The 16,571-nt window shown below is 42.0% G+C and overlaps 1 protein-coding gene across 5 annotated transcripts in view; it reads left to right on the top strand.

Annotated features, from left to right (window-relative positions):
• The first annotated feature begins 4,893 nt into the window (after positions 1 to 4,893).
• The window catches only part of ROBO1 (roundabout guidance receptor 1), a 443,607-nt gene continuing 431,929 nt past the window's right edge, over positions 4,894 to 16,571 (top strand). For 4 of the 5 annotated variants that reach the window (XM_043893140.1, XM_043893138.1, XM_043893139.1 and 1 more), the window contains exon 1: positions 4,895 to 6,001. In XM_043893140.1, the coding sequence (XP_043749075.1) occupies positions 5,947 to 6,001 (55 nt within the window). In that variant the 5' untranslated portion in view covers positions 4,895 to 5,946. Of the gene's footprint in view, positions 6,002 to 16,571 lie in introns of all 5 variants that reach the window. The other variant, XM_043893137.1, reaches the window with a different exon arrangement.

Here is a 16,571-nt window from a genome sequence, read left to right as displayed (position 1 = left end):
GGGGCCTATAATTACCCATTCTAAATAGCAGAGAAGCAAACAAACAAAAATAATGCCATTAAAATGTGCCCTATGCACATTTAAAAAGAAAACATTCTGGTACTTTTATGCTCTTTCAAGAACAAAAATAAAATTACACATATTTAAAAAATCTACCTTGCATCCTCTTTTCTGTTCTTTCCCTTTCTTTCTCTTTTCTTTCTTTCTCCTTTCTCCCTTTCTTCTTTTCTTTCTCTTTCATTATTCTAATCCTAAATTATTTATTTTTCCCTTGAACTCCGATTGCATGTAAAATCTATACCCAAACATATGTGATTTATTACATGTGACTTGCTGATATCACATATAGCACTTAGAATCAGTAAGTATTGTGCACTTAAAAAAATAAGGTTTTCTGTGGGTTGTTTTCATGAGTTGTTTAGTGGGGAAAACTGAAGCTTTTAATTTTCAGGACTGGGGGATTAGAGACATTACTACAAGAGCAGCATGGCCTATACTGAGCAATGTTTACTACAGAGACAGGGCATTTCAAAATATGCTAGATGTTCCAACAGATATACTATTCTCCTATATTGGGGTTATTTTAGGTTACTTTCTTAAATGGGACTTCCCTTATGTATTCAAACTTAGACTGAATCCAAATATTCAGATATTAAATTATTCAAATATTCAGTGAAGTTCATCAGTTTATATACTAGAAACAGCACAGATTATTTGGCAATTTTGTATAAAAGTTGCTAATGTAGCTGTGGTACTCTGAGAGGTTATGCAGCCTGGCCTTGGTAAGTATCAGGCTGCTTCTCATCAGACCTCCTGGAATTTCACCTTGCATCTCAGGCTTCTTCTGGTTTCTGGCTTCCTGGTAAGGTGGAAGAGAGAGAAATGTTGTGGTTTGTATTTCCCGTAAGAACTCGACTGGGCTCCTCCTGATTTGGGTAACTGGTATCTGGAATCTCTACAAAGATCCTGGGAGTTTTGTTATTTCCTGAGTTCCTATAACTACCCCTGTGAAAGATAAAATCAGATCAGGCTGACTCAATATTTCTTTGCTGCTCTAGAATGTTGAATGTCAAGGAAGCCCCTATTTACAGAACTGTGCTGTACTTTGTCGCTCAGTCGTGTCTGACACTGTGGACTGTAGCCCGCCAGGCTCCTCTGTCCATGGGGAGTCTGCAGGCAAGAATACTAGAGTGGGTAGCCTATTCCTTCTCCAGGGGATCTTTCTGACCCAGGAATCGAACCAGGGTCTCCTGCTTTGCAGGTGGATTCTTTACCAGTTCAGCTGCCAGGGAAGACTTTATTTAAAAAGACTACTAGAATGTATTACTTTCAGGCTTTCCTTGCAATTCTTATTTTAGAGAGCTTGAATTTCATAAGCTTCAAATGATCAGAATTCTCTAAATGGAACTTGAGAATCCACCACTCCTTTAGAGCATGGTGATCAGAATAGAGCTTCTGAGTGCAAATTACGACATGTTCTTCTTACCTTGGTCTCTGTCTCCCAACCAATCAGCCTGGAATGAGTCAGAGTTCTATTCTATGTATCAGAGCCGGCTGAAGACTTGCCATTTGTGGGCACCATGTCCATGTGTACACACACATTTGCACACATGGTCATACAGACACAATGATTATTTCATGCATTCTCCTAGTAACTTAATGTGCAGGAGTGGAAATGGGAAGGTGACAAGTTGCTATGATTCACCCACTTCCAGGAATGTACCGAGCTGTCATTTAATCCCAGTGACACTATTTTTTATTCTTCCTACAGGTTCCACTCTGGAGTCTGTGTAGCTCCCTGCGTGAGAGCTTTGAGAGCCTGAGGAATAGGTTTCTCTTTGAATCTTGCCTCTACAGAGCCCTTTACTGTTTCCTGCATGTAGATGATATTCACTATGTTTGTTTGTATGAGTAAGTGAGGGAGTGAAAGGAGGTTATGAAAGTTCTCAGGTACAATTAGTTTGACTTGTTACAGAGCCTTTATACTTTCTGAATACAAATTCTTGTCTTCAGGTACAACCTTTACTGATATAATTGACAGAAAAGTACACTTTGGATGAGGAAGGGAAAGAAGAGAGGATCACATATATAAGTTGGTGATGAAGACCCTCATGGTGGGGGCGGGGGGTGAGGGGGCAGCTGGTGGAAAGAAAGTTAGTTTCCAGAGGATTCTTTCTGCTGATTCCCCCAGGTAGTATAGCCTCTAGGAGTAGCAAAAAGGAGCTGGTGGTGGGTGGGAGGATGTTGTTGCTAATTGAAGTTGAGAAATAAAAGGATAACTGGGAGTATTAATATGGTTTCCTTTCAATGACAATGAGATAAATGGTAAAGGAGAATTTGAAAAACCTTAGCAAATTTCTGGAGACCAGGAGACTCACTTTGGGAAAACAATACAACAGGGATTCTTACACATATTCTACTTTACATTTAAAAGCATACATCCTTTGCTAAGTAGAGGTTCAAATCTTTATTTAAAAATGCACTCAGATACTATGAGGATTTGAAGAATTTCTCTCCCTCTCTCTCTTTCTCAAGTACCATGCTTTAGGTTATTTATTTTCTATTACTAGGTAAGCTTATCTTAAAAGCAGGTTTTAGCCCAAGGGGAGAAAGAAAAGACATATTCTATGTTTCTCACTAAATATCCTTTCACAAAGCCTGAATCAATGTATGTTTTTCAGCATTTACTGCACATTTTTGGTTTTTTTTTTCCATTGCTGGAAAGGTTTTGGCTGGAGTCTTTGAATTCTTATCTCCAGCCTGTTTACTGAATTTTCAGTCAGCTTTCTCAGGATTAAACTATCTTTCACTTTCAGAGATAGGTGCTGTGAACCAGAGTTTTTTTGTACAAAATCCTGCTCCAAGGTCATTGGTTGTACCATCAACAACAAAAATAAATGTATGATTCACTTTTAAAACTATCTTTTGTTAGGTAATGTGTGTGCTCACTTTAAAAAATGTATAACAGTATTTAGAAAAGCATAAATCCATTCCCATCTCTCCATCTATCATGCATTCTCTTTTCCAGAGTCAACCACTGTAAGCAGGTTCTGGTATTTCCTGATAGATGACAAATAAGCATCTTGAACTTCTTATAAATAACTTGGCACATAATAATTTATTGAGAAGTATAACAGTGGTAAAGAACCCACCTGCCAATGCAGGAGACATAAGAGACATAGGTTTCATCCCTGAGTAGGAAAAATCCCCTGGAGAGGGGCATGGCAACCCGTTTCAGTATTCTTGCCTGGAGAATCCCACAGACAGAGGAGCCTGGCAGGCTACGGTCCATAGGGTCACAAAGAGTTGGACATGACTGAACACGCACATAACAGCCCTAAATACCAGGGCTGTTGTTGTTCAGTTGCTAAACCCTCTCGGACTCTTTGGAGTTTGCCAGGCACCCTTGTCCTTCACTGTCTCCCGGAGTTTGCTCAAACTCATGTTCACTGAGTCAATGATGCCATTCAAGCACCTAATCATCTGCCGCCTCCTTCTCTTTTGCCTTCAATGTTCCCAGCATCAGGGTCTTTTCCAATGAGTTGTCTCTTTGCATCAGATGGCCAAAGTGTTGGTACCAATACCTACCATTTATTGGGCACTCACCATGTCTTTGGAGAAGGACATGGCAACCCCCTCCAGTATTCTTGTCTGGAGAATCCCATGGACAGAGAAGCCTTGTGGCTACAGTCCATAGGGTCGCAAAGAGTTGGATACCACTGAAGCGACTTCGCACGCAGGCAGCTTCCCTTGTGGCTCAGCTGATAAAGAATTCACCTGTGATGGGGAGACCTAGGTTTGATTCCTGGCTTGGGAGGATCCCCTGGAGAAGGGAATGGCTGCCCACTCCAGTATTTTGGCCTGGAGAATTCAGTCCATGGGGTCACAAAGAGTCGGACACGACTGAGTGATTTTCACTTCACTTCACTTCACACCATGTCTTGGGTGGTTTTTGTATAGCGCGTTTTTTAACAGAAAGGAAGAAAAATGAATGAGTGAATGAATGAATGCAATAACACCCATCAAAGGTGATAGGTTTGTTTTGCTTTGGATTTGTGAATATCTCAAAGTTTCTGTTTCAGCAGGGAAAACAGAGATCTGGCCTGGTAACAGAGATAATAACTGGTTGGTTGGTATTTTAGGGAGAGGTGCATGGGATGTTAAAGCCCACACCTTTTGGTTTTGAAACACCAAATGGCTTCTCCTATAAGCACAAACTCCAAAGTAGTCGAGAGGATGTTTTTTGCATTTTTCGCTCTTCCTTAATTACCTCCCCATGGTTAGCATTCTGATACTGAGAGTCAATGAAGCTGAAGGAGAGGTATTTGGTTACAAAAAAAAAGGTCCCCAGGACCCACCCCTGCGCCCCTCGAATTGGTTAGTCTTTCTACAAGAGCCTCAACAACCACAGTGTAAAATAAACTGATTTTTGTAATACAGTGCCCATCTCCTGATACATTTTACATAGTTATTTCCCTAATTCCTATCCCAAAGCTTCGTTTGCCCATATTTGATTTTTTTTTTTTTTCCCTGTTTTAATGGGAATGGGGAAGGGTGAAGACAGAGTTATCTGAGAGTTCATTCCAACTCCTGGAAGCGGTAGGGAAGAGGTTAAGCTGGACCGGAGGATTTTTGAAGTCTTTGGCTGGGAGGTTCCATTTGGAGAAAGGTGCAGGGGAGCCAGGGGTGGCGAGAGAAACAAGGCAAGTTCCCATTTGCTCGGATTTGTGATCCTGAGCAGTTTGATTTCTCACCTGAGGGCGCAGTCGGGCACCCTGGCTCGTGGATGGAAATATTAACAAGCAGAACTTGCCAGGGCGGCGTCTGGAGAGTGTAACCTGACGCATGGGAAGGACCGCGCGGCCCCTTTAAGTGTTCTCGGGCCGGGAAAGAGAGGGAGGAAACTGGGAGCCGCGGGGAAGGTGGGGGAAACCCACCAACGACCGAGCCAGAGAAGGGGCAGCGTGAGAGCAGAAACTTCAGACGCTGCTGATCCCGGCGGAGCTCGGGTGAGCCGCGGCGGCCGTCACTCCCACCCGCAGCGGCACGCTCCTCGCCCCTCTCCGCTACCCGGGGGAGGTCCGGGAGCTGCCTCCCTGCCACTACCACGAGCCTGGGCTGCGGGCAGCCGCCGCTTGGAAGTTTGGGCTCCAGCGTCCCAGCCGCGGAGAGTTCGGGGTGCTTTGCGCGCACGCCCCAGCGGCGAGGGGTCCGAGGGATGGTGAGCGCAGCGCTGGGCTGGGAGCGCCCGGGAGGCGTGAGTGTGTCCGCGGACCGGCTGCCGTCCTCAGGGCCCTCCGCATCCCCCAAGTGATGGGCACAAGGGCCCGCCCAGGGAACCGCTGTCGCCGCACCGCCCCCTTGCTCGCCCCCAGTGCGCGGAGTCACCCAGGCACACCCCCGGCACCCCGTGCCCGCTCTCCAGAAGTGCTGCCGCTGCCTTTGCCGCCGGCGCGGGTGGCCAGCTGTTGACTGGGCTCGCCGATAGGCGGAGAAGCACTTTTCGGCTCGCCCTAATCCGGTCTCACACCCCAACTTTGCCGCCGCGCCGGCCCTCGCCGCGGCGCTCGGGCGCACAGTGTGGGGGCGCACGCCGGGCGGCTCGGAAAGATCGCGGAGGAAGGAAACCGCACAACTGCTCTTCTGATTCGGCTCTTTGTTGTTCGCTCTGGATGGTCCTTGGAAGTGGCCGAGCCGCCTCGAAAACCCTGGCGCCAGAGAAGGCAAACCCTGGAATCCTTAGTCTGCAAAGGGCTCTAAGATATTGACAAGCGTCCGGAACGGTGGACCAGTAATTGCCCTGAAAACTCCTGGCGGATTGACCCACGTTGCTTATATTAAGCCTTTGTGTGTAGTGTGTGTGGAGTGTGGCTTCATAAATTCGGGGACCTCATTTTTACCCCCTCCTCTTGGCATGAGACTGTATGCAGGATCCACCCGAGGACAATGATCGCGGAGCCTGCTCACTTTTACCTCTTTGGATTAATATGTCTCTGTTCAGGTAACCCCGCGTCGTCTTTCTTCACCCTTCATTCCCCCCTTGCACGCCTCTTCTCTACTTTCCCAGATCAACCCCGAGCTGAATTTTGGCGACCTCTGCCTCCTTCCAAGGCCAGAGGGGCCCGACCCCTGGCAGGAGTTTTAGACGAAAGGGTTCTTAGGTGGTACTTTGTGCTGTCCTTATTCCCCCATCCCCCAAGACCCTCCAAAGCCTATTCGCAGACCTAGGCCTTTTGCCAAGTTCGAGGCACGCCCAGATCTCTCCGGGCAAACGCGCGTCTGAGCGCGGGGTGGAAGAGGCAGCGGGCGGTGGTGAGCCTGGGCCCTGAGGATGAGCCCAAGTCAGTCCGATCGCTCTGCCGCGTCCCCGGGGAAGGGAGCTGTGCGCCCAGGGAGCGGTAGCCCAGAAACCCGCCTGGATTCCTGAACCTGCTCGTGCTCTTCGCCCCTCCTCTTCCGAGCAAACGGGTTATTAGTAGTTGTTTTATGTAACCAAAGTCTGTAATTAAATTCGATGCTGAAGAAACTTCAGGAAATAACTCCTTCTTACTGTAGGATATAAACTAGCCACTCTGGCTGGCTGAGTTTAGAAGGGAAACAGACAAGTTGCAAGTATCAGAAAGGGAACACTTAGTTGCCTGGGAATATTCATTGGCAAGGGAAAACCGAAGGCTAGGTTTAGGATTTGGGGGATTCATTAAATAGTATGGAAACTCTTCATATGAACCGTTGGAAGGATGCTGCAGTGGGGTACGTCTGACCTTAGAGGGTACACTGCATCTACACCAATAGTTTTCTGACACTCCCTAAGAAACTTTTAGTATGGGGGAACAGAGCCACGACTCAACTTTTCTTTCTTTCTTTTTGGTAGATTCTGGTTTCAATCAAGGATCCGATTTCAGGCCTTAAAACACACCACACACACACTCACACTGCAACACACACACACACACACACTGCACCTCAGGGAATTTTTTATAGGCCTGTACTGAGCTTCAAGTTGCATCAAGGCCTGTAGGTTAGAGTCACTCAGTTTCCATGATTATGAAACAGTTTTGAAAGGTTGATTTGAGATTTTTGTGGTCTATGGCCATAGTTTATATTTTAAAGAAGGATTTTACTTAAGGAACTATGTAAAAGAAAAACGTAATCAGCCAAATGATAGCGAATAAACCCTTAAAATAGTTTCAGCCCACGAGATATGCTTTCTGACTAAAAGGAACCTTTGCAATGAAATGAAATGAGGAATTCATTAAATCGTTACTCCTTTGAAGAAAACAGAAAACTGAAGTTTTCATATATGTCACAGTGGAAGATGAATAGATGAAACCAACTCTTTGGGGCCACCTCTTCTTACTTCAGTTTCCCCTTTCTCTACTATAGTTTTTTTTTTTTTTTTTTTCTTCTTCTTAGTTTCCAGGTCTGAATGATTGAAAAGTTCCCCACCCCCACGACCCGGTGAGGATGCAAATCAGAAACATTCGGATCTGATCTCTCTATTTGTCTGTCTTTGCTGCCTCTCCCCCTAGTTTAATTTACAGCTTCAGATACCTTTGAGGTTTTTGTTGATTCACCTTCTCAGTTAAAGTTTATTCACGTGTGTAAAGTGAAGTGTCAGTGTGATAAATGACTGGAGAGCCAGATTACTGAAGATAGGAGGATTAATGGTCATTAGTCACTGTTTGAGCTGAGTTTGTATATGTTGAGACATTTTATCATGGCTGTAGATTAAAGATAGGGTCACACTAATAGGGTATCACTGAAAGCTGGTCACATCAGCGTGCAAATTCTCTGTCTTCACTTGGAGAAATATCTTGGAGTGTGTGTACTGTCCTCGCAGATGTCGTAATTTGATGAGTACCTAGTATCTGAGATTTGTAGTTTAAATAGATATAAATCATTTAGACCTGAAATGATTTTTGGCTTTGTTTTTCTAAGTTACTTTTCCACTGAAGTCACTGATGAGTTTCATAAGTCTTAAATTTTCTAAGGGGTGTGGTTCTCTACTTTGTTGGCTGGGTCAGAGGTGTGTACCTTGTGAGATGCTCTCTCATATTTAACCTGAAGCTGTTCCTAGCTCTTCTGCTGACTTTAACTCCTGCTGTGTGTTTGAACTTGGGGAGGCCAAATTATTGGGCTGCTGAGGAGATGTCATGAGAGTGTGCTATTCTAAAGCCATCCTATTGATTTGAGTAAACCTTCACAGAACTCAGATAAGTAAGTCGGGTTGGGCGTGATCAAGACACCTGGACAGGGAATGAATGAAGTTCTTGAAAGATCGTGTTTCATATCTTGCCTCAAGCCTAAGATCACAGTCTATCACTTGTTAATGGAGTGTATTTAAGGGAAATGTGGTGAGTTTAAATAAATCAAAGTGTACCGAGGGGCTAAGGTACCTTCAACAAGATTTAACCTGTAAAAGCATCTATTGGTTGTCAGTTCTTTTTTTCTTTTTTTTTAACCTGGCTGCCAACTTAACAAAGTCCTGTAGTTTTCTTCAAACAGATTATACATTTCATGTTGATGTGTTGATGTCATACTTAACATCATATATTATATGTTTGCTTTTTGTAGCCTTTTATTACACTTATGCTACAATATATAACTTTTTATTCTAGGAAACTAAGATTTTGGAAAAAATAAGTATTTCTTTAGAAATGCTGTTTTATAGTGAGTTTCTTTAGTGTTTGTATACCTCATTTCTTTTCTATGGAGAGCTAGACTTTTGGTGAGGGGAGCAGATGGAATAGCACTGGAAAAAAAAAAACCAACCTGTGTTATCTCTCAGGACCTGATTCTAAACATTGTTTCCTTCTTTATGGACTTCCTCTCCTCAACTCCATTTGCTAAAACCTGCTTTTAAGTGAAAAAAGTGATTGAATTTCAGTTCAGACTTATGATGAGATCTGAACTTTGAATGAAGTGGAAATTCACTAGTGCTATCCTTCTGCTTTTTTGAGGGGTGGGGGCGAGTCTTTTTCTCTTATTGGGAGGGAAATGTTTTAGGAAAAGTTTCACTTCGTAAACCACTTACCTGGGTCTATGGTCTCTCTCTCTCTAACTGGAAGATTCTTTGGAAATTCTGGTAATTTCTTATTTTAAAATAAACTTGTTAGCTTTAAAATATACTTGCCTGAACACTGTGACATCTTTTAAAACATAATATTGCTAGATAATGGTCCCTCTAATACATGAGATAATTGCAGTTAAAATGTCTCAGAACAGTAAGTTTATCTGAAATTTTCCTTTAGTCTTCACTGTGACAATTGAAATATTCTTGTGTGAGTTAGTGATACGAAATGCTAAACTTCAAACCTATAATCAGTTATTTGCTTGTTTATTTATTTTACATGGAGTAGGTATAATTTAAAATACTGGGCAAGAGGTATGAAATTGGCTGGGAAACTTAGAATAATAGCTTGCCAATGAAGATTGTAAATAGTTGAGTATGTATCATTTTCTGTGTTTATAAGAGATGCTAGAGTAATGCTCATGTTAATTTCTGGCTTTTTGAAAACTGTTTAATTCTGAAAACAAAAATACAACTGTCTTGAATGCTTGATTTCTTATGGAAAAAATATAAGGAAGTCAAAATTTTACTCAAAAATTAGACCTTAGGTAATCTTAAATAAATTAAGAAATCTGTTAATAAGAAAGGGGGAAAAAAAACCAGTAGAAGCAGAAGTCTAGAGAAGTACAGTAGAAGAACCAGATCCAGAATTAATCTATAATTAAGTTTTAAGCTGTAGGAGGAAGAGGAATGGCAGTAGATAGAGCAGCCAAATCTGAGTGCACCCCTCTGACCACACATAGGAAAAAAAGCAAATCTGAAAAGTGGACTCTTAAAAAATTGATGTCAAGGTATATGCTGTATATTTAACAACTGTATAAAGAGCTAGACATTTTTAAAAAACAGAGTAGTTTGGAAGATGGAATCATTTGAAAACAAAGGAGTAGTCTAAATCTTTAATGAATTCATATAATTTTTTTTAAAGCTGCATTTAATAAGACTTTAGAATGTTGATTGCCTCAGCTTATTTAGTGGAGTGAAAAGCTAAGTAGTTACCTTCTGTATCACAATGTTTTTGCTTAGAGGAGACCGGTAAAGTGAAAGAAAGAAATAATAATAATAAAAAAAATGAGATGATGTTCAAATTCTGGGGTACCCTAAGAAACTTTATGATGATGACTACTACTCTTGCTTTGAAGATTTGACTATCATTTGTTGAACATTCACCATTATCTTATTTAATGCTTGTAAGAACCCTATGACGTACATAGATGCTATTATTAGTAAAATATTGCTTTATCTGTGTTTTATAGTTGTGTTTTATAGTTACAACATCATAGAGATGTTAGGAGATACAGATGAGAGGGGATTTGAACCAAGTTGATTCCAAAACCCTTAACCACTGTGCACTTTCCTAGTTGAAAGAGAGAAATGAAGGATTTAAAAGAAGAAAGATTATGGTTCAATCATTGTTTAATTTTAAAGCACGTCCACCAAATCCACCTAAACAAGACTGTGGTTTGAACACTTGAGAATTTGGAAGGGAGGCTTTTCTTATCCTGCCGTTAAGTAAATGATCTTCAAATTTTTAGATCACCAGGCAAGACAATGATTCTTTACCTTCAGTCAACTCACATCCAGCCTTTATCATGTCTGCATTTTCTGGCATGCTTAAAAATAGAGACCGAATGGAAGTCAAACAGTGACCTCTGGTGATGTGGAAATACACAATTCCAAGTTGTATTTTGAAAAATGAATGCCATCCTCATTCATGCACACTTGAGGAAAGATTTTGTTCTGAGTCCCAAGGCAAATAATTGGTGCTTATCAGGGAAGAGCCTGTGGAGAAGCAATCATTTCCCCTGGGGTTGCTTTTTCCTCTCTGGGTTGGGCATGGGCTAGTGGTCATTTAGTAGCAGATGAGCCTTCTGCTTGACTGCTGTTCACAGATGACCCACTTCATGGTTACTGATCACGGAAGGGTGTGTGTGTTAGTACCTGGTTGATCAGCTGGTTGGAAACTGCTTATGCATAGCCAATAAAGTTGCCATCCTGCGCAGATCAAAGGCCACCTCCTTCCTTTCCAATTCTGGGTTAGGATGGTTTCCTTTCCCCCGTCTCCCTCTACCTTCAGCCCTTTCCTTCAATCTTGCTGTTGAAGGAGAGGAGGAAAAAAGATTATCTGTAGTGTATGGGGAGATAGCTTTGATCCCCACCCCACTGCCCCTGTCTTCCTCTCTTTAGCCATCCAAAAGGCTATTTCTAATGCTGGAAGGTGTCCTGTTGCTTGCTTCATGGGGGAGCTCAATCTCCTTTTGCTTAAACCAAAACAGACTGCTACGAATTCCCTTACTTCTGTGATTTTACTTGGCTTCCAAATGTCTTACAGCAATGTTGTTCCACACATAAAACAATATTTTGAACAGCATGACTGTGCATATCTTTCTGACTTCGTTCAGCAAGAGAAGTACCTTACCACTTTGGTGTTCGCAGCTGTCCATGGCTTAGAGCCAGGAAAGAATATCTGTTTATTTTCTTTAATTAACTTATTTTATTAAAGGAGGAGAGTGTATAGAAGGTAAACAATCGTAGACAGGGTTCTTGGATTGTGAGTGTGATGCTGAAAAGTCTATAGGCCTGATGTCTGTCACCTAGTTTGACAGGTAAATGAACCATTAAAAAGCACCACCAATGGATACGAGCAAATGTCAGCAGAGCAGTGTGGTTCTGCCTTAAGTGGGAATATATATTTTTGTATCCAGTGAGTGATTTATATGCAGCATATAGGAAGTAGTAATAATACAGTATAGTTCTGGGACCTATTTTTTTTTTTAATCACGGTAGTCTCCCGTTTTAGAAAATATTAGATATTTTTAAAGCAGTTCTGGCAAGTAGTAGCTCATGGTTACACTTTCTCAAAATGCCCTTGATTGGATTTCAGAAAGTGTCAAGTTCAAAGTATGGGTCACCTGTGCCTGTGTTCAGCTTGTCTGTACATGCTCTGAAAACCAGGGACAGCTTATCCACAGTCAGCCTTGAAAGGAGCATGGAGTCTGGAACTTTCTCTCAGCTATTTGCAAGAGGTGTTAGTGGAAGAGAGTCAGGAGACCTGTCTTCCATGGACCTTGGTTCTTGGTAAAAACGCAAAGAAGAATCTTGAGTTCTCACCTGCTGCAAGAGAGTTTATTGAAGATTAAGAGAGAACAGAGAAAACACCTTAAGAGAGAGATGGGCCAAGGCCTAGGAAGGCAGCGGCCCAGAGCGCTGAGGTGTAGAGTTTTTAATCCAGTTGGTCGTTGATTGACAGTCTTAATTGACAGCTGCAGGTTTTATAACCAGAGGCTGTGATGTGCATGTCCTTCCTATAATTCAGCCTATTATAATTAGATATATGTATTTATAGAATATTTATGAACATTTAAGGAGCCCAGTGAAACAAAGGTTATCTAAGGACATGATAGCCAGTGTGAGGCGTGCGTGAGTATCAGGATGGGGCACAAATCCTTCCAGTCGGCCAGTGGGGGATTTTTTTCTGGTCCCCTGACCATTTTAGAGTACTGATGGTGTGTCTGGGGCAGCGTTGGTTAATAGCTTGGTGGGATTAGGTGGCTATTGGGCATGGCAGCTGACTGGGATGCCTCTAGTGGCTCATGGCTAACTTTCTGTCTGACAGAGGTTCTGCTGCTAAACAATATAAGAGACCAAGTCTGTATCCCTGAAACACTGTGGATTCTTCTTTTTATTTGTCATCAGATGGTGCTAATGAGGTACTTCCTCAAAATTTTATCTCCAAACTTCAATAACATGCATACTCTGTTTTCTGTTTTAGCATGTGATTGTTTTCTTCCGCTAACAATATATTAGGTTTTAGTTTGGTTAAAAGTGTCTGCCTTCAATTCTTTTTCTATATAAAGGAAATATAAAATGTATCCTTTTTAGTCTTACTGATCTAAAGCTGATTTTGTTTACTCAGGCTTGACTTAAAAGGCAGTCTTCTATTACTCGGAAACTTCACTAAAATGGTGTTTGTTCATATATCAAAGTGTTAAAACGCATTTGTAAGTGTTAACTGCACACCTCTGGGTAACTTTAAACTACTTCAGTTGCCTGGATTGGGAAGTAATTTCAGTATTTCCAGACCATTCAATTAGCAAGTTGTCTGACTAAAGTAAACTGGCTTGTTCAGCCTGTGAGAGATAGACTCATCTGTTTTTCGCCCTCATGTTTGAAAAGAAGTGAACATTTCCTTAGCAATCTGGTGTTAACTTTGGAATTGGAATTTTCTTAAATTAATGAACTTAGTATACTGCCAAAACCTAAAGATGTAGAAAGAAAATGGGAGACGGGAAGAAGCTTGGATACTGTACAGAGAGGAGGGGCATTTCACTGACAAGATTGTTGCTTTTCATCAGCTAATAATTTGGAATTAATAGATGCATCATGAAGGCAACTATTATTTAGATTAAGTATGTCCCGAGAGGAGCACTGCATTATTTGATCTTTTTTTCTTGCTAAGCATCATCCCAGGAACTCATTCTTTCCTAGGACCCCATATTCAAAATTACCCTTTTACCATTTTGCATTTGGTATACTGAATAAAGTCCTTTAATAACTGCACATGATTATTAAATATATTATTATCAGTTCAGTTCAGTCGTTCAGTCATGTCTGACTCTTTGCGACCCCATGAACCACAGCACGCCAGGCCTCCCTGTCTATCACCAACTCCCGGAGTCCACCCAAACCCATGTCCATTGAGTTGGTGATGCCATCCAACCATCTCATCCTCTGTCATCCCCTTCTCCTCCTGCCCTCAATCTTTCCCAGCATCAGGGTCTTTTCAAATGAGTCAGCTCTTCGCATCAGGTGGCCAAAGTATGGGAGTTTCAGCTTCAACATTAGTCCTTCCAAAGAACACCCAGGACTGATGTCCTTTAGGATGGGATGGTTGAGTCTCCTTGCAGTCCAAGGGACTCTTGAGTCTTCTCTAACACCACAGTTCAAAAGCATCAATTCTTCGGCGCTCAGCTTTCTTTATAGTCCAACTCTCACGTCCGTACATGACCACTGGAAAAACCGTAGCCTTGACTAGATGGACCTTGTTGACAAAGTAATGTCTCTGCTTTCTAATATGCTGTCTAGGCTGGTCATAACTTTCTTTCCAAGGAGCAAACATCTTTTAATTTCATGGCTGCAATCAGCATCTGCGTGATTTTGGAGCCCCCCAAAATAAAGTCAGCCTCTGTTTCCACTGTTTCCCCATCTATTTGCCATGAAGTGATGGGACCAGATGCCATGATCTTAGTTTTCTGAATGTTGAGCTTTAAGCCAACTTTTTCACTCTCCTCTTTCACTTTCATCAAGAGGCTCTTTAGTTCTTCACTTTCTGCCATAAGGGTGGTGTCATCTGCATATATGTTTAGACATAGCCTGATAATGAAAAATACTTAATTAAATGATGAGGTATGGATCTAATTATGTATACTGAATCTGAAGGCTAGGAATCAATATCTCTAATAATAATAATTATAAGGTCTAAACATACAACGTTATGGGCTGGCCCAGTGCTCCCACATCTTATTTGATTCCACATTAAGAATGAAGGCATGGCCATTATCCCTGCCTATCAGTATGGAAAAATGAGGCTCAGAAAAGTTAACTTCCTTGACTGGTTGGTCACCTAGTGTGGTGGAATCAGAATTTGAAACCAGTCTGATCCCAGAATTTGGGGTCTTTACCATTATACACACTACACTATTCCCTTATAGGAAAATGACTGTAAATCAAACAGTATAAAATGTGTATATATAACAAGGCTAAGATGCTTTTTATGTGAGGGAACTTGCTTGTGCTACCAGGCTGTTTTAGTTCCCTTTTAGATGATGGATTTTTCTGGTATATTTGATTGTCTGTTCCCCTCTTCTGCTTGTCACATGGTAAGTAACAAAAAAGAGTGCAACCCTGATAACATACATGATCGATAACAGAAATATAGGTGCAGCCCCATAACATGATCTGGTGGGATTCGGTGTGTTCAGTTTGTGGAGTAAGTTTGAGATATTAATAGTAAAAACCAAGCAGGGCTTCCCTGATGGCTCACTGGTAAAGAATTGCTTGCAGTGCAGGAGACTTGGTTCGATCTTGGGTTGGGAAGATCCCCTGGAGAAGGAAATGGCAACCCACTCTAGTATTCTTGCCTGGGAAATCCCATGGATAGAGGAGCCTGATGGGCTCAAATCCACGGGATTGCAAAAGAGTGCTTTTTTGAGTTTGAAAATAGCATAATTAGTACTATGATATATAAAATATGTTAGGCAACAGCTTGGTGAGAATCTGTGATTCAGTTCAGTTCAGTCGCTCAGTCATGTACGACTCTTTGCAACCCCATGAAGCGCAGCACGCTAGGCCTCCCTGTCCATCACAAACTCCTGGAGTCCACCCAAACCCATGTCCATTTGAGTCGATGATGCTATCCAACCATCTCACCTTCTGTTGTCCCCTTCTCCTCCTGCCTTCAATCTTTCCCAACATCATGGTCTTTTCAAATGAGTCAGCTCTTCACATCAGGTGGCCACAGTACTGGAGTTTCAGCTTCAACATCAGTCCTTCCAATGAACACCCAGAACTGATCTCCTTTAGGATGGACTGGTTGGATCTCCTTGCAGTCCAAGGGACTCTCAAGAGTCTTCTCCAACACCATAGTTCAAAAGCATCAAATCTTCAGTGCTCAGCTTTCTTTATAGTCCAACTCTCACACCCATACATGACCACTGGAAAAACCATAGCCCTGACTAGAGGGACCTTTGTTGACAAAGTAATGTCTCTGCTTTTTAATATGCTGTCTAGGTTGGTCATAACTTTTTTTCCAAGGAGTAAGCGTGTTTTAATTTCATGGCTACAGTCATCATCTGAAGTGATTTTGAAGTGCAAGAAAATGAAGTCTCTCACTGTTTTCCTTGTTTCCCCATCTCTTTGCCATGAAATGATGGGACTGGATGCCATGATCTTAGTTTTCTGAATGTTGAGCTTTAAGCCAACTTTTTCACTCTCCTCTTTCACTTTCATCAAGAGGGTCCTTAGTTCTTCTTCACTTTCTCCCAAAAGGGTGGTGTCATCTGCATATCTGAGGTTATTGATATTTCTCTGGGCAATCTTGATTCCAGCTTGTGTTTCCTCCAGCCCAGCATTTCTTATGATGTACTCTGCATATAAGTTAAGTAAGCAGGGTGACAATATATAGCCTTGACATACTCCTTTTCCTATTTGGAACCAGTCTGTTGTTCCATGTCCAGTTCTAACTGTTGCTTCCTGACCTGCATACAGGTTTCTCAAGAGGCAGGTCAGGTGGTCTGGTATCCCCAACTCTTTCAGAATTTTCCACAGTTTTTTGTGATCCGCAGAGTCAAAGGCTTTGGCATAGTCAATAAAGCAGAAATAGATGTTTTCGGGAACTCTCTTGTGTTTTCGATGATCCAGTGAATGTTGACAATTTGATCTCTGATTCCTCTGCCTTTTCTAAAACCAGATGTAATATCTGAGTGTTCACAGTTCACGTGTTGCT

Source organism: Cervus elaphus, chromosome 31 (assembly GCF_910594005.1).
Source record: "Cervus elaphus chromosome 31, mCerEla1.1, whole genome shotgun sequence".
Classification (NCBI taxonomy): Eukaryota; Metazoa; Chordata; class Mammalia; order Artiodactyla; family Cervidae; genus Cervus; species Cervus elaphus.
Note: the sequence above shows the minus strand (reverse complement) of the source record. Positions and strands in the feature narration are given on the sequence as shown.